General features: G+C 38.2%; 2 protein-coding genes across 2 annotated transcripts; both read right to left on the bottom strand.

Moving 5' to 3' along the window:
- Nucleotides 1-939: 939 nt before the first annotated feature.
- On the bottom strand, nt 940-1,863 carry LOC101103944 (olfactory receptor 5AC1-like). Its single transcript, XM_004003760.5, has one exon. It carries the CDS (start codon nt 1,861-1,863, stop codon nt 940-942), a length of 924 nt encoding a protein of 307 aa, XP_004003809.4.
- Nucleotides 1,864-20,590: 18,727 nt separating this feature from the next.
- On the bottom strand, nt 20,591-21,514 carry LOC101104359 (olfactory receptor 5AC1). The gene has a single exon (XM_004002860.3). It carries the CDS (start codon nt 21,512-21,514, stop codon nt 20,591-20,593), a length of 924 nt encoding a protein of 307 aa, XP_004002909.3.
- Between the last annotated feature and the right edge of the window lie 2,464 nt (nt 21,515-23,978).

Raw genomic sequence — 23,978 nt, 5'->3', positions numbered from 1 at the left:
TTCAATCAGTATATAATTCAATCAGTAGTCATTCAGGAAAAGAAACTCAGTAAGATTATTTAATAAATTAAGAAGAAGTTTTTGAAAACTCAGAACTTTTAATCATATTACAAGAAAATTAATTAAAGTATTTTTTAATTTTCATACCTTTTTAGGAATGTGATACAAACTAACTTAATTTGTAAAATTACTATTAAAACCCTTAGAAATTTTCATTTAACTGCCTCAAGTTTCATTTTTTTTTAGTAGTTTAGTCACTAAGTCATGTCAGACTCTTGCAACCCCATGGATTATAGTCCACCAGGCTGTTCTGTCATGGGATTTCCCAGACAAGGATACTGGACTGGGTTGCCATTTCCTTCTCCAAATATTAACAAAAGAGAGGGTATTAAAAAATTATGTGCTCAAGAATTATTTTGGAGGGCATGTGTACGTTTTAATAGAAATTTCACATGGACTTGAATCTTTCTTTAAAAGAATATAAGTTCATAAAAATTTTAAAACATGTTTATCTGGAAATAGAAGAGCTTATTCATATTTCAGGCTTAGTAATTTGGGAACTGAAGTTTCATTCACATCAAGTAAGTGCTATCTTACCCTATTCATAAGTTATTTTGAGAGCCTAGGTTCACTTATAACTAAGGCAAGCATATCTAGTCTAAATATTATCATTAATTGAATTAAAAACTTCTTACCTGGGGGGGTATGCGTGTGTGTGGTAGTCACTCAGTCGGGTCCAACTCTTTTGCAAACCCATGGATGGCAGCCCTCCAGGCTCCTCTGTCCATGGAATTCTCTAGGCAAGAACACTGGAGTGGGTTATTGCCATTTCCCTCTCCATCTTAGCTGTCTCTATGTGCAAAACCCAGGTCCAGTTATTATACTTTATGTAAATGGAGAGTAAAAAGGAAAGACTATGAATGTTTTCCTGATAAATATTTATATCTTTATTATTTTTCTAAGTGCATCTAAAACTTCCTTGTTTCTTAGACTATAAATAAAGGGGTTTAGCAGGGGAATTATAATCGTGTAGAACAGTGAATACATTTTATCCTGATATTGATCCTGGCCAGACCCCGGACGCACATACATGAAGAAGAGAGTGCCATAGAACAGGGAAACAGATAGAAGGTGGGCGCTGCACGTGGAGAAGGCTTTGCTCCTGCCCTTTGCAGACTTCTTTCTCAGGATGGCAAAGAGGACACAAGTATAGGAGACTATAATACCCATAAAAGTAAAAGCCTGTATAAAAGCAGCAAAAATAAAAACCACTAATGCATTAATAGATGGATCAGTGCAAGAAATTGTAAAAAGTGGCAAGATTTCACAGTAGAAATGATGTATTATATTAGACCTGCAGAAAGATAATCTAGATAATAATCCTACATGTATTATAGGATGCAGAAAACCAATTGCATATGATGCACTAATCAACCAAGTGCAGAGTCTGTGGGACAGCACCACTGGGTAAAGCAAGGGGTTGCATATGGCTACATAGCGGTCATAGGCCATCACCACCAGGAGGAAACACTCTGTGGTGGCACTGGAACCAAAAAAATAGTATTGGGCCATGCACTCAAAGAGAGACATCATTTGACTCTTGTCTAAGGTGTTGACAAGCATCTTGGGAGTCACAGAAGATGACAAGCAAGCATCTGCAAAGGCCAAGCTGCCCAGGAATGAGTACATGGGGGTGTGAAGATGGGGGTCCTTCCAGATGAGAAAAATCAGTCCAAGGTTGCCCGCCATGGTGGTGAGGTAGATGATCAGAAACACCAGGAATAGGGGGACCTGTAGTCCTGGGAGATCTGTGAGTCCTGTGAGAACAAACTCTGTCACCAGAGTCATATTTTCTTCTGCCATATCCGACCAGCTAATCTCTAAAATGAAAGAGTAAGAGAGGGAACATTCACCAAAGAGTCATAAAAACTGAATTTTTATGTTACAGACATATAAGACATGCTTCTCATTTAGTTAGTAGTTCTTAATTTGTACCTTCACTTATCTACTTTTACATACATTCAAAATTATCTGTAATAAAATATTTTAAAATTATAGTCACATAAATTGATAGGTAAATTTCATGCAAATCCTTTTCAATCTAACATGGGTAACAACAGTTTTAGATTTGCATGAACTCATCTTAAAATTGATATAGAGGAATTAACGTCTCATTCTGCCCAAGAAATATATAAACATTGAGTAGTCAAGAATACCTTAACTGATGTTGAACAATAATATAGACACATAGTAATCAAAACACTAATATAGTGGCATAAGAAGAAGCCAGAGGATCAGTGCAACAGAATACAGAACTCAAAAGTAGGTTCCAATATATATGGGAATGTGGCATGAAACAAATATGATATTTCAGTTCAGTAGGAAAAGGGCAATTGAATTAATGGGTTATGCTGACAGTTTGCTATCTGTCTGGAAATACTAGTAAGTCCTGTTAAGGCTCCTGCCCCACACCATAGATATTGCCTAAGTAACTGAGAAGGCAATAATGTGACATAATGAGTAGAAAAATTATTATCCAAGAGAAGAAACCCAGTAAAATAGCTTGAATGCATAGCAAAATAATATCCAGCAGAGTCAAAGAATATATAATTAGTTTGGAAAGATATCTTGCATGTATATTGAAGACATAGATTTATGTCTATAATATAAAATAACTAAAGTAAAGATTTTTTAAGGCAAGGAATTTAATAGATGAATGTAAAGGATGAAAATAAGCAGGTTTACAGATGAAGAAATCAAAATAGCCAATAAATAAAATGAAAAGATGCCTAAATTTATATGTCACAAATACACGTGTACATGAACAGACACACAAAAACAGGTGGATACCTCCTCTCTCATATATCAAAATAGCAGAAATGAATAAAAATACTCCTTGTTGACTGAAGTGAAAAAAAGTGGTACTTTCATATGTTACTTGTGGAACTATGAACTGCAACAATCTTTTTGAAAAGCAATTTTATACAATCCCATTTAGCATAAAATATATATATCCTTTCATCTATCATTATATATATATATGTATATATCTATATACCCTAGGGATCAAAGCATTGCTATACAAAGATAAATATACAAAGAATAGTCAATGCATTATTGTTCAGAGTAGCAAAGACCATGCTGTTCTCAAAATTGGGAAAGGAGTATGTCAAGGCTGTATACTGTCATTCTGCTTATTTAACTTATATGCATAGTACATCATGTGAAACGCTGGACTGGATGACTCACACCTGGAATCAAGATTGCTGAAGAAATATCAACAAGCTCAATATGAAGATGATACCACCCTAATGGCAGAAAATGAAGAGGAACTAAAGAGCCTCTTGATGAGGGTGAAAAGGGAGAGTGAAAAAGCTGGCTTAAAACTCAGCATTCCGAAAAGTAAGATCATGGCATCCAGTCCATCACTTCATGACAAACAGATGAGGGAAAAACAAAATCAGTGACAGATTTTATTTTCTTAGGCTCTAAAATCACTGTAGACAGTGACTGAAGCCATGAAATTAAAAGACTCTTGCTCCTTGGAAGAAAGCTGTGAAAAACCTAGGCATCTTATCAAAAAGCAAAGACATCACTTTGCCAACAGAGGTCCATCCAGTCAAAACTATGGTTTTTTTCAGTAATCATGTATGGATGTGAGAGTTCGACCATAAAGTAGACTGAACGCCAAAGAATTGATGCTTTCAGATTGTGATGCTGGAAAAGATTTCTGAGAGTCCCTAGGACAGCAAGAAGATCAAACCAGTCAATCATAAAGGAAATCAACCCTAATATTCGTTGGAAGGACAGATACTGAAGCTGAAGCTCCAGTACTTTGGCCTCCTGATGCTAAAAGCTATCTCATTGGAAAAGACCCTGATGCTGGGAAAGATTGAGGGCAAGAGGAGAAGGGGGGCAACAGAGGATGAGATGGTTGGATGACATCACCAACTCAACGGAGATGACTTTTGAGTAAACTCAGGGAGATAGTGAAGGATAAGAAAGCCTGTCATGCTGCAGTCCATGGGATCACAGATTCAGACACAACTTAGTAACTGAACAACATTCACAGACCAGATGTGTCAATAGTAAAATGGTTAAATAAACCAGAGTACATTCATATTACAGAATATAATTCAGTCATGAAAAAAGAGCTATTCTACCTAATTTAAATTTGGAATTTCCACAATGTATAGTCATCGCAGAAGAGGAAGATCCAAAGAAGTGTAAAATCTGTGGTCTCATCATTGTAAAACAAGCAATGTATTTTTTAACTCTCTCTTTTACATGGAGGACATGTGAATAATAGACACTAAGTTTATAGTACTGGTTTTTCTGGAGTGAGAGTGGATATAATAATGAATGAAGTAGAAGAGAGTGAAAGCATAATAGCTCCATGAGTAAAGCAGCATATATATCAGTCAGTTCAGTTCAGTTCAGTCGCTCAGTTGTGTCTGACTCTGCGACCCCATGAATCGCAGCACGCCAGGCCTCCCTGTCCATCACCATCTCCTGGAGTTCACTCAGACTCACGTCCATCGAGTCCGTGATGCCATCCAGCCACCTCATCCTCTGTCATCCTCTTCTCCTTCTGCCACCAATCCCTCCCAGCATCAGAGTCTTTTCCAGTGAGTCAACTCTTCGCATGAGGTGGCCAAAGTACTGGAGTTTCAGCTTTAGCATCATTCCTTCCAAAGAAATCCTAGGGTTGATCTCCTTCAGAATGGACAGGTTGGATCTCCTTGCAGTCCAAGGGACTCTCAAGAGTCTTCTCCAACACCACACTTCAAAAGCATCAATTCTTTGGCGCTCAGCCTTCTTCACAGTCCAACTCTCACATCCAGACATGACCACAGGAAAAACCATAGTCTTGACTAGACGGACCTTAGTCGGCAAAGTAATGTCTCTGCTTTTGAATATGCTACCTAGGTTGGTCATAACTTTTCTTCCAAGGAGTAAGTTTCTTTTAATTTCTTGGCTGCAATCACCATCTGCAGGGATTTTGGAGCCCCAAAAAATAAAGTCTGACACTGTTTCCACTCTTTCCCCATCTATTTCCCATGAAGTGATGGGACTAGATGCCATGATCTTCGTTTTCTGAATGTTGAGCTTCAAGCCAACTTTTTCACTCTCCTCTTTCACTTTCATCAAGAGGCTTTTAGCTTCTCTTCACTTTCTGCCAAAAGGGTGGTGTCATCTGCATATCTGAGGTTATTGAGATTTCTCCCAGCAATCTTGATTCCAGCTTGTGCTTCTTCCAGCCCAGCCTTTTTCATGATGTACTCTGCATAGAAGTTAAATAAGCAGGGTGACAATAGACAGCCTTGATATACTTCTTTTCCTATTCGGAACCAGTCTGTTGTTCCATGTCCACTTCTAACTCTTGCTTCCTGACCTGCATACAGATTTCTCAAGAGGCAAGTTAGGTGGTCTGGTATTCCCATCTCTTTCAGAATTTGCCACAGTTTATTGTGATCCATGCAGTCAAAGGCTTTGGCATAGTCAATAAAGCAGAAACAGATGTTTTTCTGGAACTCTCTTGCTTTTTTGATGATCCAGCGGATGTTGGCAATTTGATCTCGGGTTCCTCTGCCTTTTCTAAAACCAGCTTGAACATCAGGAAGTTCATGGTTCACGTATTGCTGAAGCCTGGCTTGGAGAATTTTGAGCATTGCTTAACTAGCATGTGAGATGAGTGCAATTGTACGGTAGTTTGAGCATTCTTTGGTATTGCCTTTCTTTGGAATTGGAATGAAAACTGACCTTTTCTAGTCCTGTGGCCACTGCTGAATTTTCCAAATGTGCTGGCATATTGAGTGCAGCACTTTCACAGCATCATCTTTCAGGATTCGAAACAGCTCAACTGGAATTCCATCACCACTAGCTTTGTTCGTAGTGATCCTTTCTAAGGCCCACTTGACTTCACATTCCAAGATGTCTGGCTCTAGATTCGTGATCACATCATCACGATTACCTGAGTCGTGAAGATCTTTCTTGTACAGTTCTTCCATGTATTCTTGCCACCTCTTCTTAATATCTTCTGCTTCTGCTTCTGTTAGGTCCATACCATTCCTGTCCTTTATCGAGCCCATCTTTGCATGAAATGTTCCCTTGGTATCTCTAATTTTCTTGAAGAGATCTCTAGTCTTTCCCACTCTGTTCTTTCCCTCTATTTCTTTGCATTGATTGCTGAAGGCTTTCTTATCTCTTCTTGCTATTCTTTGGAACTCTGCATTCAGATGCTTATATCTTTCCTTTTCTCCTTTGCTTTTTACCTCTCTTCTTTTCACAGCTATTTCTAAGGCCTCCCCAGACAGCCATTTTGCTTTTTTGCATTTCATTTCCATGGGGATGGTCTTGCTCCCTGTCTCCTGTACAATGTCACGAACCTCATTCCATAGTTCATCAGGCACTCTATCTATCAGATCTAGGCCCTTAAATCTATCTATCTATCTATCTATATATATATATATAGCATATAAATATATATAAAAGAAATATTAATTGGAAATTAAGAATCTTGAGAAATATTTACCCTGCATAAATTGGCCCAACTCCTTTTAGAACCTCAAATAACCAAATCATTGCTAACCTTACTTTTAGCTCCTGTAATGTATTAATATAATTTGGAAGAGTAACTTCTATGAATTTTTTTCTCAAGAATTAGATAACATGAAGAGTCTTTTGAAGTTACCTTTAGCTACTTTAGTGTACATACTAAAGTAGTATACTTAGTGTACTCATAATTCCACATAATTAAAGAATTTTTATTATATATAATAAACCTGAAGCCAGAATTCCCATTCTGAAAACTTACAAATAAGTTAACGTTGGGCTGCAGCACTTGTCTCAATTTTTAAAACTTCATATTATAAAAACACTCTGATTTTTTCTTATCACTACTATTTTTCCTATTTTTCATTCTTTTATTAATCAAAATTTATCATTTTAAAATATCTCAACAAATGTGCAATCTACACAGTTAAAATTCTAACTGAAATTAGAATATTCTTGTTCACACAAACATTTACTTGCTTGCTCAGATTTTGTTTGCTGACTTCAAAAAGGAAAAGGCCTGTATACAGTTTTAATATCTTATTTAGATATTTTCTTATACTGCAAATTACAAAGCTGTAATAAAAGTTATGAAAATGTCTGCATCCTCACCCAGCTCCTGTAAGATATAGGAAACTGAAAGTGTGCTGGTTTTCTCAAAGTAGCATAAAAGGTACAGAAATGAAGCACAACTATTCAAGCATTGCTTTTCCTTGGAAACACAAAACTGAAAGGATATAACATTTCTTTCTCCTATTTGCAAACCTATTCTTAAAAATTTTTGAAATTCCCTTAATGCTTCCAAAGTATTCCCAGTAGGTAGGATGAAGTCAAAGTTGTTCTACTGGGCATTGTAAGCTAATCATCAAATCATCATACATTTTTAGTTATAACAATTAAAACTAAACATAATATCCTCAAAGTTCACTGTCAGGGCATGTTTATAAAATGTCCCTGAATAGAATTTAGAATAAGCTATTTTCCTTCCTCTTATTTTTCTTAATGCTGCCACTCCCCAACTACCTACCTGACTTGCTCACTTGAAACTCCCAAAGGTACCTTAGAATTAACATGTCCAAATCTGAAATTACGGTCTTCCTCTATTCTGTCCTCAAACCTGGTATTCTTCCAGAGTTTCCTGTCACAGGAAATACGGTCACAAACCAAAAGTTTATCTACTAAATATGTCTTAAATCCAACTATTTCTTATTATGTAGTCAGTACTAAAATATAAAATACATCCATCTCTTGCCTGGTTTATTAAATAACCTCCTAACTATACTATCTACAACTCCTGACACAGTCATCTGATCTATTTTCCACACTGACACCAAACTGATTCTTGTAAAATGTATACTATTTCAGTACCAAACCGTAACACATGCTTGCCGCCATTTAAATGTTGTTAATAATTTCTCGTTGAAAATAAAATAACAACTGAAATTCTTTTTCAGTTTTTTATTCTATATTGGAGTATACCTGATTAACAATGCTGTGTTCATTTCAGGTGTACAGAAACGTGATTCAGTTATACATATCCATGTATCTATCCTTTTTCAAATTCTTTTTCCATTTACTTTGCTATAAAATACTGAGTAGAGTTCCCTGTGCTATATAATAGGTCATTGTTGATTATTAATTTTTTAAAAAAGAAATTATTTGGCTGTTTCAGGTCTTAGTGGCAACACACAGAATCCTCCTTGGGTCATGTGGGATCTTTTGTTGTGTTGTGTGGACTCTATAGTTGTGGCACACAGACTCTGTAGTTGTGGCCCGCAACCTCCATAGTTGTGGCACACAGACTCTAGAGTTGTGAGACACGGGCTCACTTGCTCCCCAGAATGTGGGGTCCTTGTTTCCTGAGCAGAGATCAAACCCATGACCTCCACGCTGCAAGGCAAACTCTCAACCACTGGACCACCAAGGAAGCTCCAATACGCATTTTAAATATAGCAGTGTGTACATATCAATCCCAGACTCCGTACCTATCCCTCTCCCAGACCTGAACCCCCTGGTAACCATAAGTTCACTCTCTAAGTCTGTAGGTCTGTTTCTGTTAACAGCTGAAATTCTTAAGCCTCATATACATGTCCTTGTACTGAGAAATAGGCCCAATAATTAACTGTATGCAGTTAAGGAATTTTATTGCATTGTATGTATGTATCATTTACAGTAACATTAATTGAACTTATAGATAATTTTCAATATCTAAGTAAATTGAGAAAATAGAAGGTAACTTCTCATTCCTGGTGAGTATAGATCACATGTTCCTAATTGTTCGATTATTCTACCCCAACTGATGGTTCAGAGTCCTAGGCTCCGTCTTATCATTCATGCATTTTCTATACATAACTTTCAGTATTGCTTTTGCTTTAAGCCTTGGCATTTTGGCCACAAGGCATGTGGGATCCTAACTCCCCAACCAGGGATTGAACATGCACCCCCTTGAAGTGGAAGGTGAAGTCTTAACCACTACACTGCCGGGGAAGTCCCCACACATAACTTTCTTCAGTGACTGTGTTCTCATCTGGATCAAGCTGGAAGGGGAAAATTCACAGGGGATTCCGACTGTGAGGGGCTTATGAGCTAGTATATCACTTGCAATCCTAACCTCAATCATAATACTGCAGTCAATTGAAAAGTGAGGCTATGTGTCTAGGAAGAGAAGAACATGGTTATCTGGATTTGGTTATCAGCTAATGCTTTCTTCTTCTGTACTTCTTTTGTTTGTGATTTACCTGTTTTCTCCTCCTTTCCACTTGCAGAACACTCTCAGCCTCTCCCAACCAGAGTCAAACTAATTGAAAATTAGTCAAATCCAATTCCCATCTTGTACCTAGCTCAACAAAAAGCTATGCTTTCAAGGTAATATTTTGTTCTCTCCAGCAAACCAGCTATGTCTCTTCTTTGTGTAGATACCAACAATTGTTAATACATATCATCTTGCCACATGTTATAATTACACACTCCCAAAATGCAATTTTTAACTTATTTGTTTTTAATTGCAGAATAATTACAATATTGTGTTGGTTTCTGCTGAACATCAACATGGCTCAACCATAGGTATACATATGTCTCCTCCCTCTTGAGGCTCCCTCCTAACTCCTGTGCCATCCAACCTTCTAGGTGGTCCCAGAGTACCAGTCTGAGTTCCCTGAATCACACAGCAAATTCCCACTGGCTATCGGTTTTACGTGTTAGTATATATATTTCCATGCTACTCTCTCCATTTGTCCCACCCTCTTCTTACTCCCCACTGGGTCCATAAGTCTGTTCTCTATGTCTGCATCTCCATTGCTGCCCACAAATAGATTTATCAGTACCATCTTTTAGATTCCATAAATATGCATACATGTATAATATTTGTTTTTCTCTTTATGACTTACTTCATTCTTTATAATAGGCTCTAGGTTATCCACCTCATTAAAACTGACTCAAATGTGTTCTTTTTATGGCTGAGTAATATTCCATTGTATATAGGTACCACAGCTTCTTTATCCCTTCATCAGTTGATGGACATCTGCATTGCTTCCATGTCCTAGCTATTATAAATAGTGCTGCAGTGAACACTGGGATATATGTGTTTTTTTCAGTTATGATTTTCTCAGGGTATGTGCCCAGTATTGAGATTGTTGGGTCATATGTATTTTTATTCCTAGTTTTTTAAGGAATCTCCATACTGTCTTCCATACTGGCTGTATCAATTTATATTCCCACCAACAGTGCAAGACAGTTCCCTTTTCTCCACCCAAAATGCAATTCTTATAGGATTTTTCCAGCATCCTGTGCAGCATATGAACTTTACAAAGGTATCCATAGAACTTATCAGGTTCAATTAACATATTGTCATCAATATAATGAACCCAACTGCTGTTCAAAAAAATTTCTGGAAATAGTTTTCTTCATATATCCCTGGGGCAAGACCTTTAGTTTATACTGTTACCCTTCCAAGATGAATATAAAATACTTCTAATCCTCATTCATGATTGGTATTGGCAGAATACATTTTCCACACATCAATAGCATATATCTCATACCAGATATTGCATTGAAAGTTTCTACAAGGCTGTTTCTGGTTTCTACCATTATCAGCTATGCCCTATACAGTTTTTGCAAAGACTAGGATAGTAAAATAAGGATTTATTGAGGATCATCACCATTGCAGTCTTTGAGTTTCTGAGAATCACACTAGGTTACACTACTCTGAGATGCAAAATTTCCATTGAATGAAGCTGGCAGACCCCACAGTTTGCATGGGGAAACCCCTAAAGGAGTAGTTGAACTGCTTGTTCTGAGGAAGTCTGTTCTAAAGGTCACAGGCAATTGCAAATCCTTTAACTGATAGAGGAAACCATGATCTAGCACTGTTTATCTGAGGTGCTTTGAATACCTGCAAGAACTGAACTACTTAAAAAATGTTAAATCACAGAATCACCAGAAATAAATGTATGTATTTACCCAACAACCCTCTTGAGTGCTAAGATTTCCTCTCACAAACACTTAGGATGTGGAAATTTGGCATGAGGTGGCCTCAGAAAAGGGGCAACTTTCATTCTCTCTGAATAATGGTTTGCTCATGCCTTTTCAAGCCAAAAGATGTTCCTGCCCCTTCACGTCAGTTCAGTTCAGTCGCTCAGTCATGTCCGACTCTTTGTGACCCCATGAATCGCAGCACCAACCAGTGCAATCGGTGCACCAGCCCCAAGCATCCAGTATCATGCATCGAACCTGGACTGGCAATTCGTTTCATATATGATGTTACAGTCACCAATCCTGTACAACGTTGCTGAAGACTTTATTGCTGAGTCTCTGCTGGCCTGAAATATTTTCTCCAAGTGCCTACTTTATAATTCAAAGAGAGGACACCATGTGGAAAATTTTAGGAATATAGAGTTTGTGAAAAGTTCAGTTCTGACAAATATAACCTCTCAAGAGTATATTTTCTATAAGAGAGGCTATGTTGAGAAAAAATTCTTTTGCATCTACATAGGAGAATAGGAAAAGAGATTTTTTGAGATTAATATTAGACTCTTTAAAGTACAAACAGAGAATTGGTAGCACTGGCAGTAATTATTAAGTAACCACACTGCTGTCAAATCCCTGAAAAAATCACATTTTCCTGTTTTACACTCTGCCTAGAATATAAGATGTGACTCTGTGCAGATGTGGTCCACTCCATCTTTCTGCCTATTTCTAGAGAAGTACAAAGTTAACAAGAACCAGGATGAAGGCAAAGATATAAACTGCCCTAACAGCTCCATAACCCTATCATTCTTCATTGTTGGAAAACCTTCCAGATTTTGTGAAAGTACAATAAAGGCCAGAATGAATTCCATTTTTACAGATAAGAATATTAAATAGATTGATTCTATAAGTCACTATCCTGGCAAAGAAAAATGTAACAAAATGTAACAAAAATGTAACAAATTTTCTGAAGCTAATTTTCTACCTCTAAATTATTAAATGATTATACCTAAAACACTTTATGGCTTCATTTTAAGATTCTTATCTGTAGTACCCTGGATTTTCTAAGGAACATCTGCCTACAGCCTATGAGACTATGAGTCCTCTTTGCTATTTAGTAAGTAGCGTAGCATAGTGGTTAAGCAAACAGACTCTATATGTAATAGCATGAATTCAAGTCTTCATTCTGCAAAGGTATAGCTTTGTATCCATAATGGTTCAGAGAACATGTATGTGTATGCTTAATAACTCAGTCATGTCCAACTCTTTAAGGCCCTATGGACTGTAGCCTGCCAGGCTCCTCTATCCAGAGGGATTCTCCAGGAAAGAATACTGAAGTGGTTGCCATATCCTCCTCCAGGGAGTCTTCCAAACCTTGGGATTGAAACCAGGTATCCCGCATTGTAGGTGGATTCTTTACCAGGGAAGCCCCACAGAACATAATACATATATTAACTATGTATATTTAATATTTAACTATTGCTTTCTGTTTTATTTGGTAGATAAATCATCTGAAAAGATGATTTAAATATTTTGACAGTTGATGAGGGACTCTAGGTACTAAAATTAAATATGTTCTATCACTTTCTATGGGCTTCCCTGGTGGCTCAGAGGGTAAAGCATCTGCCTGGAATGCTGGAGACCCGGGTTCGATCCCTGGGTCGGGAAGATCCCCTGGAGAAGGAAATGGCAACCCACTCCAGTACTCTTGCCTGGAGAATCCCATGGAGGGAGGAGCCTGGTAGGCTACACAGTCCATGGGGTCGCAAAGAGTCAGACACAACTGAGCGACTTCACAGACACACACATACACACACACACACTTTCTATAGAAAGAATAATGACAATAAAATAAAGCATTGTGTTCTCACCTGAAATTCCCATAAGAAGATACAGAGATGCCATAAAATACAAACTTTCATGAAGAATTCAGTGTATAAGAACAAAAATGTCAAAACAAATGTTCATTTCTAGTAATATTCTTGAAAAATGCCCTATGAAGAAAAAGGTATTTATATCTGTGTCTTCAAGTCTGTTTGTGAAGATAATATTGAAATTCCCCCAAAGCCATCAAAGATTGCCTATAGAATAAAGTCAACCTACTGGGCATTACACATTAATCAGCAAATCATTTCAAACATTGTTTTGCAGCTATTATTTTTATAGCTAGTTTTGCAACTATTCTTTTATAAAAACAAAAGAATCACTGTTTATTTGTAGAAAAAAAATTGAAAATGTACAAAACACAAAGAAAACAAATTCTTCTAATTTCACTAATCACTTGCCATTACAGCTAACTTTTGGTTTTTTTATGTATAATTATACACAGAAGTTATATAGATACTTACATATACATAATTTATATAAACATTTCTATATACAAATAATATTAAGATAGTTCTGCACATAATTTTTCAAAAATAAGTTCAGCTAAATAATATATTATTCATATTTTTTGTTATTAACTTGAGAAACTTTGGAGTTGTTTCCTTGGCTACATCATTATCATAAAAAGCTATAATTATGAATATACATATAATCATATTACTTATATTAAACTTGGCAAGATATATGCCTGACCTATATGTATTTGGCAAACATGTAAAACTACCAAGAGCTATAAAAATTTGTTTACTGTACCTTTTAGTATAAAGTCAGGAAGGTTGATTCCTCCAGATCTTTTTCTTTCTCAAGATTGCTTTGGCTATTTGGGATCTTCTGAGTTTCCATACACATTTTAAGATTTTTTGTTCTAGTTCTGTGAAAAATGCCATTGGTGTTTGATAGAGATTGCACTGAAGCTGTAGATTGCTTTGGGTGGTATAGTTATTTTCATAATGTTGATTCTTCCAACCCAAGAGCGTGTTGTAGCTCTCCATTTGTATCATCTTTGACTGCTGTCACCAGTGTCTTACAGATTCCTGCATACAGGTCTTCTGTCTCCTTAGGTAGGCTTATTCCTGGTACTTTATTCTTTTTGTTGCAATGGTGAATGGGATTCTTTCCTTAATTTCTTTTCCCAGTTTTTCATGGTTGGTATATAGGAATGCTAGCGAGTTCTGTGTATTGATTGTGTATCCTGCAGCTTTACTAAATTCATTGATTAACTCCAGCAGTTTTCTGGTTGCGCCTTTAGGATTTCCTATGTATAGTATCATCACAAGTGCATGTTATTATACTCATTTACACATGAAGAAATTAAGGCACTGTCTACTGAGTTTGCATTAAACATGCATTCTTTCTTCTCTCTATGCACTAGCAGATTTAATGGAGATTCTTGTAACCACTTTTAACCTCATCTGAGCTTCAGGAAAAAAAAAAATAGGTCTTTTGATTTGACATCCTATGCTTTTCCACTGCTCCAGGCTGCCTGATTTGTAAATGGGGGAAATACCAACTCATTATCAATTAAGGTGATTCAGATGAACACCCTTAGAAAGACTTGAAGTAATAGTTAAATATGAGGTAGTGTCTTTGTCTATTTAAGTGAAAGAGAAGTAGCTCAGTCGTGTCCGACTCTTTGTGACCCCATGGGCTGAAACCTACCAGGCTTCTCCACCCATAGGATTTTCCAGGCAAGAGTAGTTGAGTGGGTGGCCATTTCCTCCAGGGAATCTCCCTGACCTGGGTTCCCTATCGAACCCAGGTCTCCCACACTGTAGGCAGGCGGTTGTACTCTCTGAGCCACCAGGGAAGTCCGGGCTGCCATAAAAGCTGATGATCCAGACCAGAGAGCTTATGAACAGCAGAAATTTATTTCTCACCTTACTGGAGGTGGGCAAGTCCAGATCAAGGTGCCAGAATGACCGAATTCTGGTGAAAACCCTTCCCCTGGTTAGTAGCCTACTCATTCTCACTGTGTCCTCACATGAAGAATAAAGGTAGGGATCTCTCTGAAACCACTTTTATAAGACTCTCATCCCATTCATGTGGCTCTACCGCATGGATTAAGCAACTTCCAAAAGCTCTTCTGAATATTCATTGAAAGGACTGATGCTGGAGCTGAAACTCCAATACTTTGGCCACCTGATGCAAAGAACTGACTCATTTGAAAAGACCCTGATGCTGGGAAAGATTGAAGACGGGAGGAGAAGGGACAACAGCGGATGATGTCATCACTGACTCCATCGACGTGGGTTTGAGTAAACTCCAGGAGTTGGTGATGGACAGAGAGGCCTGGCATGCTGCAGTCCATGGGGTCACAAAGAGTTGGACGTGACTGAGCAACGGAACTGAAAAGCCCTACCTCTTACTACCATCATCTTTGGCAAGTGACTAGTGAAAGTCACTCAATTGTGTCTGATTCTTTGCAACCCCATGGCCATTAGCCTGCCAGACTCTTCTGTCCATGGAATTCTCCAGGCAAGAATACTGGAGTGGGTAGTCATTCTCTTCTCGAGGGGATCTTCCTACCGATGGGTCAAACTCTGGTCTCCAGCACTACAGGCAGATTCTTTGCCATCTGAGCCACCAGGGAAGCCATCATTTCTAGGGCCTGGTATTTCAACATACGTGTGCTGAGGTGATGTACAAATTCAGATCAGGGCTTTCGTATTAGGGAGACGTCAGAATTCAGATTCCAACTTAGTGGCCATGGATGATTGAGCAATATTAGTCATTTGACTTTCAAAATGTGGTCCAATGCCTTCAGATTCATCAGAATCACATGAGATGCTTCTGAATAATGAAAAACCTCAGGCCCAGCCCAGAATGATCTGCTGAATCTAAAACCTGTGAGCTCATGCTCATCTAGGTTTGACAATGACAAACTCAAGTGAAAAATCTCTATGTTATTGTCTCCTCTTCTACTTAAGTGACCAAATTAAAGATTGTACAGAGGCTGGGCACTCCAACTATATAAATTAAATACCTAGTGACATTTTATAATAGTTCAGCTGATATTCAGCAGATTGATTTTAATACCTAATAATATGGACAGATGGAAAAGGAAATGGCAACCCATTCCAGAACTCTTGCCTAGAGAATCCCATGGACAGAGGACCCTGGTGGGCTGCTGTCCATAGGATCGCACAGAGTCGGACATGACTGAAGCAACTTAGCATGCATGCATTCATTGGAGAAGGAAATGGCAACCCACTCCAGTATTCTTACCTGGAGAATCTCATCGACAGAGGAGCCTGGTGGGCTGCCGTCTATGGGGTCACACAGAGTTGGACACGACTGAAGCGACTTCGCAGCAGCAGCAGCAATATGGACAGAAAATGGAAAACTGTCCAGCTAAAATTTAAGTACCTGCCTAAATATGAGACTCTAATAAGGCAAGAAAAGAATTTCTTAGGGAATAATTGCAGGGTGCTTTTTGTGAACTGATAATCATCTGTTTCCACAGAAGGCTTGTTAAGTCTCGTAGAAGATTTGTTTACAGTCATTATCAACACTAGCTGTACATTAGAATCACTTCAAGAGGTTTATAAAACTACCATTGTGGAGAACCCCTCTACAAATTCTAATTTGTTTGGTTTGGGTTGATAACCAAGAGTGAGAACCACTGTCTGTATTCTCTGGGTGAAGAAGAAGAAAATATTCAAGACCTGGTTGATGACATGTATATATTTCCTGGTTCTGTAACTTATCAACAGGATCTGATACATCAAAAATTATTCCTTTTTATGATATGCTATAAACTGGATTGAGGGTTACCTGAAATGCCCAGTTCTCATGGATTATTGCAGGCAATGGATAGATTCCAAACCATCTTTTACATGGGACAGAAAAGCATGTAAGATAAGTTTCTGCAAAGAGGGCACAAGATCCTACGGAAAACCTAGCATAGTGATCTAAATTTTCACGAACAAACATGAAGTCAGGAAGCAAAACCTGAGGCTCACTGCCACTCTCTTAGTCCAAGGACAAGTGTTACATGAAAAATGCAGTTGAGATTTGGCCAGCCCCATCTCCTTCCCTGTGCCTTTTCAGCCATTAGCATCATCATTCTGTTTTCCTATTTTAGTTAGTCAGTTCAGTCACGCAGTTGTGTCCGACTCTTTGCAATCCCATGAACCACAGCACACCAGGCCTCCCTGTCCATCACCAACTCCCAGAGTTCACCCAAACCCATGTCCATTGAGTCGGTGATGCCATCCAACCACCTCATCCTCTGTCATCCCCTTCTCCTCCTGCCCTCAATCTTTCCCAGCATCAGGGTCTTTTCCAATGAGTCAACACTTTGCATCAGGTGACCAAAGTATTAGAGTTTCAGCTTCAACATCAGTCCCTCCAATGAACACCCAGGACTGATCTCCTTCAGAATAGACTGGTTGGATCTCCTTGCAGTCCAAGGGACTCTCAAGAGTCTTCTCCAACACCACAGTTCAAAAGCATCAATTCTTTGGCTCCCAGATTTCTTTATAGTCCAACTCTCACATCCATACATGACTACTGGAAAAACCATAGCCTTGACAAGATGGACCTTAGTCGACAAAATAATGTCTCCGCTTTTGAATATGCTGTCTAGGTTGGTCATAACTTTTCTTCCAAGGAGTAAGCATCTTTTAATTCCATGGCTGCAATCACTATCTGCAGTGATTTTGGAGCGCCCAAAAATAAAGTCTGACACTGTTTCACTCTTTCCCCATCTATTTGCCATGAAGTGATGGGACCAGATGCCATGATCTTCATTTTCTGAATGTTGAGCTTTAAGCCAACTTTTTCACTCTCCTCTTTCACTTTCATCAAGAAGCTCTTTAGTTCTTCTTCACTTTCTGCCATAAAGGTGGTGTCATCTGCATATCTGAGGTCATTGATAATTCTCCCGGCAATCTTGATTCCAGCTTGTGCTTCTTCCAGCCCAGCCTTTTTCATGATGTACTCTGCATATAAGTTAAATAAGCAGGGTGACAATAGACAGCCTTGACATACTCCTTTTCCTATTTGGAACCAGTCTGTTGTTCCATGTCCAGTTCTATCTGTTGCTTCCTGACCTGCATACAGGTTTCTCAAGAGGCAGGTCAGGTGGTCTGGTATTCCCATCTCTTTCAGAATTTTCCACAGTTTATTGTGATCCACACAGTCAAAGGCTTTGGCATAGTCAATAAAGCAGAAATAGATGTTTTTCTGGAACTCTCTTGCTTTTTCCATGATCCAGCGGATGTTGGCAATTTGATCTCTGACTCCTCTGCCTTTTCTAAATCCAGCTTGAACATCTGGAAATTCACAGTTCACGTATTGCTGAAGCCTGGCTTGGAGAATTTTGAGCATTACTTTACTAGCATGTGAGATGAGAGCAATTGAGCATTTTTGACATTGCCTTTCTTTGGGGTTGGAATGAAAACCGACCTTTTCCAGTCCTGTGGCCACTGCTGAGTTTTCCAGATTTGCTGGCATATTGAGTGCAGCACTTTCACAGCATCATCCTTTAGGATTTGAAATCACAGACAACTAGCCAGTCTGATCACATGGACCACAGCCTTGTCTAACTCAGTGAAACTAAGTCATGCCATGTGGGGCCACCCAAGACAGATGGGTCATGGTGGAGAGGTCTGACAGAATGTGGTCCACTGGAGAAGGGAATGGCAAACCACTTCAGTATTCTTACCTTGAGAACCCCATGAACAGTATGAAAAGGCAAAAAGATAGAACACTGAAAGATGAACTCCCCAGGTCAGTAGGTGTCCAATATGCTACTGGAGATCAGTGGAGAAATAACTCCAGAAAGAATGAAGGGATGGAGCCAAAGCAGAAACAACACCCAGTTGTGGATGTGACTGGTGATAGAAGCAAGGTCTGATGCTGTAAAGAGCAATATTGCATAGGAACCTGGAATGTCAGGTCCATGAATCAAGGCAAATTAGAAGTGGTCAAACAGGAGATGGCAAGAGTGAACATCAACATTCTAGGAATCAGCAACCTAAGATGGACTGGAATGGGTGAATTTAACTCAGATGACCATTATATCTACTACTGTGGGCAGAAATCCCTTAGAAGAAATGGAGTAGCCATCATAGTCAACAAAAGAGTCCGAAATGCAGTACTTGGATGCAATCTCAAAAATGACAGAATGATCTTTGTTCATTTCCAAGCAAACCATTCAATATCATGGTAATCCAAGTCTATGCTTCGACCAGTAATGATGAAGAAGCTGAAGTTGAATGGTTCTATGAAGACCTATAAGACCTTTCTTATTTTGCTCTTATGCAAACACTTATTTGTCCTTATTCATACTCGGCTATTTTTTCCTCTCCCATCTGGTATTTTCTTCCTCCTCTTATAAGACATTACAGTAATAGAGAAGAGTAGTGATTAAAAGCATGGACTCAAGCACCACCTTGCCTGAAATACTAAAGATATAAAGGAGATGGAGAATGGCTATCTACTGACATACAGCAATTGCATAATGGCCAAACCTAAATCGTCTGTGTGGCCCTTAGGAAAAAAGAAAGCTTTGCCACAGGCTTTGACCATGAAGAGAGGGAAACAGGAACTCCTACAGAGCTTCTGCATCCATGGGGAGCAAGCTGTTTAGAATGAGTCCTCACAGCAGAGGCAGAGCTCAGATGCCTCACAGGATTGAGGGTCTGAGCAAACAAATCCCAAACACACTGTACTGAAGGCCGTCTGCCCGCTTGGGGCTTTGGGGTATCTGACTCACAAATTGCTTGTTTCCTCACATCAGTTAATAGGCTAGGGGTCAGGAGAATGTGTCATGTTCATGGAGATATCATTTCCCTTATTTCTCACTAACATATTTACAAGGCGAAATGTTACTAAGTCAACAGGCTAAGGGCAAAAGGGCCAGTTGGAAACTATGCTTAGCTTTTGTAAAGAAAAGTCCATTTAAGTTATGTAATTATGATTTGATCAAGCATACCTATTATTCATGTAGCTGCCAATTCCTGATATATATATGTATACATACACATGTATAAATTCATTCATTCAGTATGTGTGTGTCAGGAAAAGGGACTCAGTAAGGTGACTTAATAAATTAAGAAAGAGAAGTTTTTAATAGCTTTTAAAAACTTAAAAGCTTAAAATTATAGGAAAATTAACTATTTTATCATTTCTTAATTTTTGTACCTTTTTATGAATAATATGCAAATCTAATTTAATTTGTAAAATTACGGTTAAAACTCTTAGACATGTTCATTTAACTACCTCAAGTTTCATTATAAGTATTAACTGAAGAGAAGGTTTTGAAAAATTATGTGCTCAGGAATTATTTTGGAGGGCATGAGTAATTTATAAATAGAAATTTCACATGGACTTGAGTCTTCCTTTAAAAGCATATAAGTTCATAAAAATTTTAAAACATGTGTATCTGGAAATAGAAGAGCTTATACATATTTCAAGCTTAGTAATTTGAGAACTGCAGTTTCATTCATAAGAATGGATTTAAACCAACAAGTAAGTGATATCTTACCCTGTTCATCAGTTATTTTGTGGTCCTAGGTTCACTTATAAGTAAGGCAAGCATATCTAATCTAAATATTATTATTAATTGGTTTAACAACTACTTAGCTGGCCCCTGTGTGCAAAACCCAGGCCCAGTTATTATACTTTATGTAAATGGAGAGTAAAAAGGAAAAACTATGAAAGTTTTTTTGATAAATGTTTATTTTTTAATTATTTTTCTAAGTGCACCTAAAACTTCCTTGTTTCTTAGACTATAAATAAAAGGGTTTAGCAGGGGAATTATAATTGTGTAGAACAGTGAATACATTTTATCCTGATACTGATCCTGGCCAGACCCCGGACGCACATACATGAAGAAGAGAGTGCCATAGAACAGGGAAACAGATAGAAGGTGGGCGCTGCACGTGGAGAAGGCTTTGCTCCTGCCCTTTGCAGACTTCTTTCTCAGGATGGCAAAGAGGACACAAGTATAGGAGACTATAATACCCATAAAAGTAAAAGCCTGTATAAAAGCAGCAAAAATGAAAAGCACCAAAGCATTAATAGACGGATCATTGCAAGAAATTGTAAAAAGTGGCAAGATTTCACAGTAGAAATGATGTATTATATTAGACCTGCAGAAAGATAATCTAGATAATAATCCTACATGTATTATAGGATGCAGAAAACCAATTGCATATGATGCACTTATCAACCAAGTGCAGAGTCTGTGGGACATCACCACTGGGTAAAGCAAGGGGTTGCATATGGCTACATAGCGGTCATAGGCCATCACCACCAGGAGGAAACACTCTGTGGTGGCACTGGAGCCAAAAAAATAGTATTGGGCCATGCACTCAAAGAGAGACATCATTTGACTCTTGTCTAAGGTGTTGACAAGCATCTTGGGAGTCACAGAAGATGACAAGCAAGCATCTGCAAAGGCCAAGCTGCCCAGGAATGAGTACATGGGGGTGTGAAGATGGGGGTCCTTCCAGATGAGAAAAATCAGCCCAAGGTTGCCCACCATGGTGGTGAGGTAGATGATCAGAAACACCAGAAACAGGGGGACCTGCAGCCCTGGGAGATCTGTGAGTCCTGTGAGAACAAACTCCGTCACCAGAGTCTTGTTTGCCTCCATCATATCCACTCAGGCTAATCACTACAATGGAGAATTGAAAGGAAAAACATTAATCAAGGTTCATGAAAACTTATACTGGATTGCAATTTCATATTTCTACATTTCAGATGCTCTGTGCTGAACAAATATAAAGGTATAAGGTCTTTCTTTTTTAAAACACACTTAAGAGTGTTAATATTAGTCACTCCGTCATTTCCAACTCTTTGTGAGCCCATGGACTGTACCCCACCAGGCTCCTCTGTCCATGGAATTCTCCAGGCAAGAATACTGGATGGGTAGCCATTCCCTTCGCCCTGGTATCTTCCTGACCCAGGGACTGAATGCAGGTGTCCTACGTTGCAGGCAGATTCTTAAATGCTTGAGCCATCAGGGAAATCTCTAAGAGTATTAAGTATATTATAAAGAATTTTGAGGATAAAGGAGTTTTTTAAAGGTTTTAAAAATATATACATTTACTTAAATGTTAATGGAGTAAGATGTTAACACCACTTGACTTAGTCCATAACTTTCACTCATTAATACCTTGAAATTGAATGTATTCACAGTGAAATGTACAAAGTTAAGAATAAAAAGTATATAGTATGTTTTAGTCTATAATCTCCAAAAAGTGAGAACTGTTGAGGTTCAAGAGTGTTTTCACTCTTTCTTAAAAACTCAATTGTAACTTTCCTATTGAACCAAAAAATGAGCTATACTTTTGTACTACTGATATGTTTCATTATTTCCTATTAAGACATTAATGGGTAAAGTAGTAATATAGTAAGTTAAAATTTCATTTTTGCTGTGTCCTGTCCATTACCATTATGTTGTTTGATTGTGTATTCATAAAAAAATTACCCCAAATTCCTAATAGACTCTTTTGGTTATACATGCCTCAAAGTAAAACCAAATTTCAAATAGATTCTTTTTAATTTTACTGAATAAATTCTTATATGTGAGCATAATCATTCATTTAGTCATCAAACATTTATTTAGTTCTTCCTAAGCTAGAACACTGTTCTTCCTAGCTTAGTCATTCACAGAAACTTTAATTCAGCATTTTACCAGTAAAGCTAAAATAAGCCCTCCTTTAAGAAGTAGAGGTGGTGGGGTGGCAGGGCGGGGGGGGGGGGGGGGGGTGTGGCGAGAATCTAAGAGCTTTGGCAGTACCTGCCAATGTAGACAGTTAGTGCAGTTAATCAAGAATGTTTTTAATATGTCAGAAGCATATAACTCCAAAACAATTATAAGAATTTTCCTTCCCTTCCTTTTTTTGAGATTACAAGTGAAACTATCGAAATCAGGATAGAATGTAACATTATTAAAGACACCACAGTGGAAAAATACCTGCTGTTTTGAATATCTGGAGTCAAATAGTAAAAACCTAAATTTTGTTTAAATCCCAATCAAATGAGGAGAGAAAACGAAACACATTAATAGGCAGTGGCTAAATTAAGATAGGTAAGGAGAAAAGTGCTCCAAATTACACATGTATTAATACCTGTTAACTGTATAGTCCTGGGAAGCAAATGCACAGGCTAGATCCTATGCAAACCCCAGGGTAAACCTAAGTCCGCATCATCACAATGCATTTTATCAACGACAAAGAGTATACATTTCTGAACATAAAATATATTTGGTACATCCACATCCTTGCCTTAGTTAGCTGAAGAAGGGTCTGCTGCTGCTACTGCTGCTAAGCCGCTTCAGTCGTGTCCGACTCTGTGCGACCCCATAGACGGCAGCCCCCCGGGCTCCCCCGTCCCTGGGATTCTCCAGGCAAGAACACTGGAGTGGGTTGCCATTTCCTTCTCCAATGCATGAAAGTGAAAAGTGAAAGTGAAGTCGCTCAGTCCTGTCCAACCCTTAGCAACCCCATGGACTGCAGCCCACCAGGCTCCTCCGTCCGTGGGATTTTCCAGACAGGAGTACTGGAGTGGGGTGCCATTGCTTTCTCTGGAAGAAGGGTCTAGCTTAGAAAGCTACATTTACACAAACATGTAACAAAATTTCTGTAACTTTGAGTCTCAATTTCACCTCTGAATTACTGAACGATTATACCTAAGCCACTTTGTGACCTTATTCTAAGATTCTCATCTGTAGCGCTGGATTCTCTAAGGAACATCTGTCCACAGTTTGAGTCTGTGACTCCTCTTCACCATTTAAGTAGCAGAGAATATAAGTTAAGCACACAGGTTCAAATTCATATGCATGAATTCAAATCTACAAATTCATTCTATAGGTATATAGCTTGTATCCATAAGGTTCAGAGGATTGAATATAATAGTTTCTTTAACTATTCAGGATTGCTCTCTCTTCCATTTGCTAGATAAGTGAAAAATTTTTTCGGATATTTTGACAACTCCTGAGAAACTTTTGGTACTAAAATGATATACCCTATCACTTTTTATTATGGGAAGAATAACGGCAATAAAACATAGCATTCTTACCCAGTCCCCATAAGAGGATGCAAAGATGCCATGAAATG

Source organism: Ovis aries, chromosome 1, assembly GCF_016772045.2.
Source record: "Ovis aries strain OAR_USU_Benz2616 breed Rambouillet chromosome 1, ARS-UI_Ramb_v3.0, whole genome shotgun sequence".
In the NCBI taxonomy this organism is placed as follows: domain Eukaryota; kingdom Metazoa; phylum Chordata; class Mammalia; order Artiodactyla; family Bovidae; genus Ovis; species Ovis aries.
The sequence above is the reverse complement of the archived record's forward strand: the minus strand, read 5'-3'. Positions and strand labels throughout refer to the sequence as shown.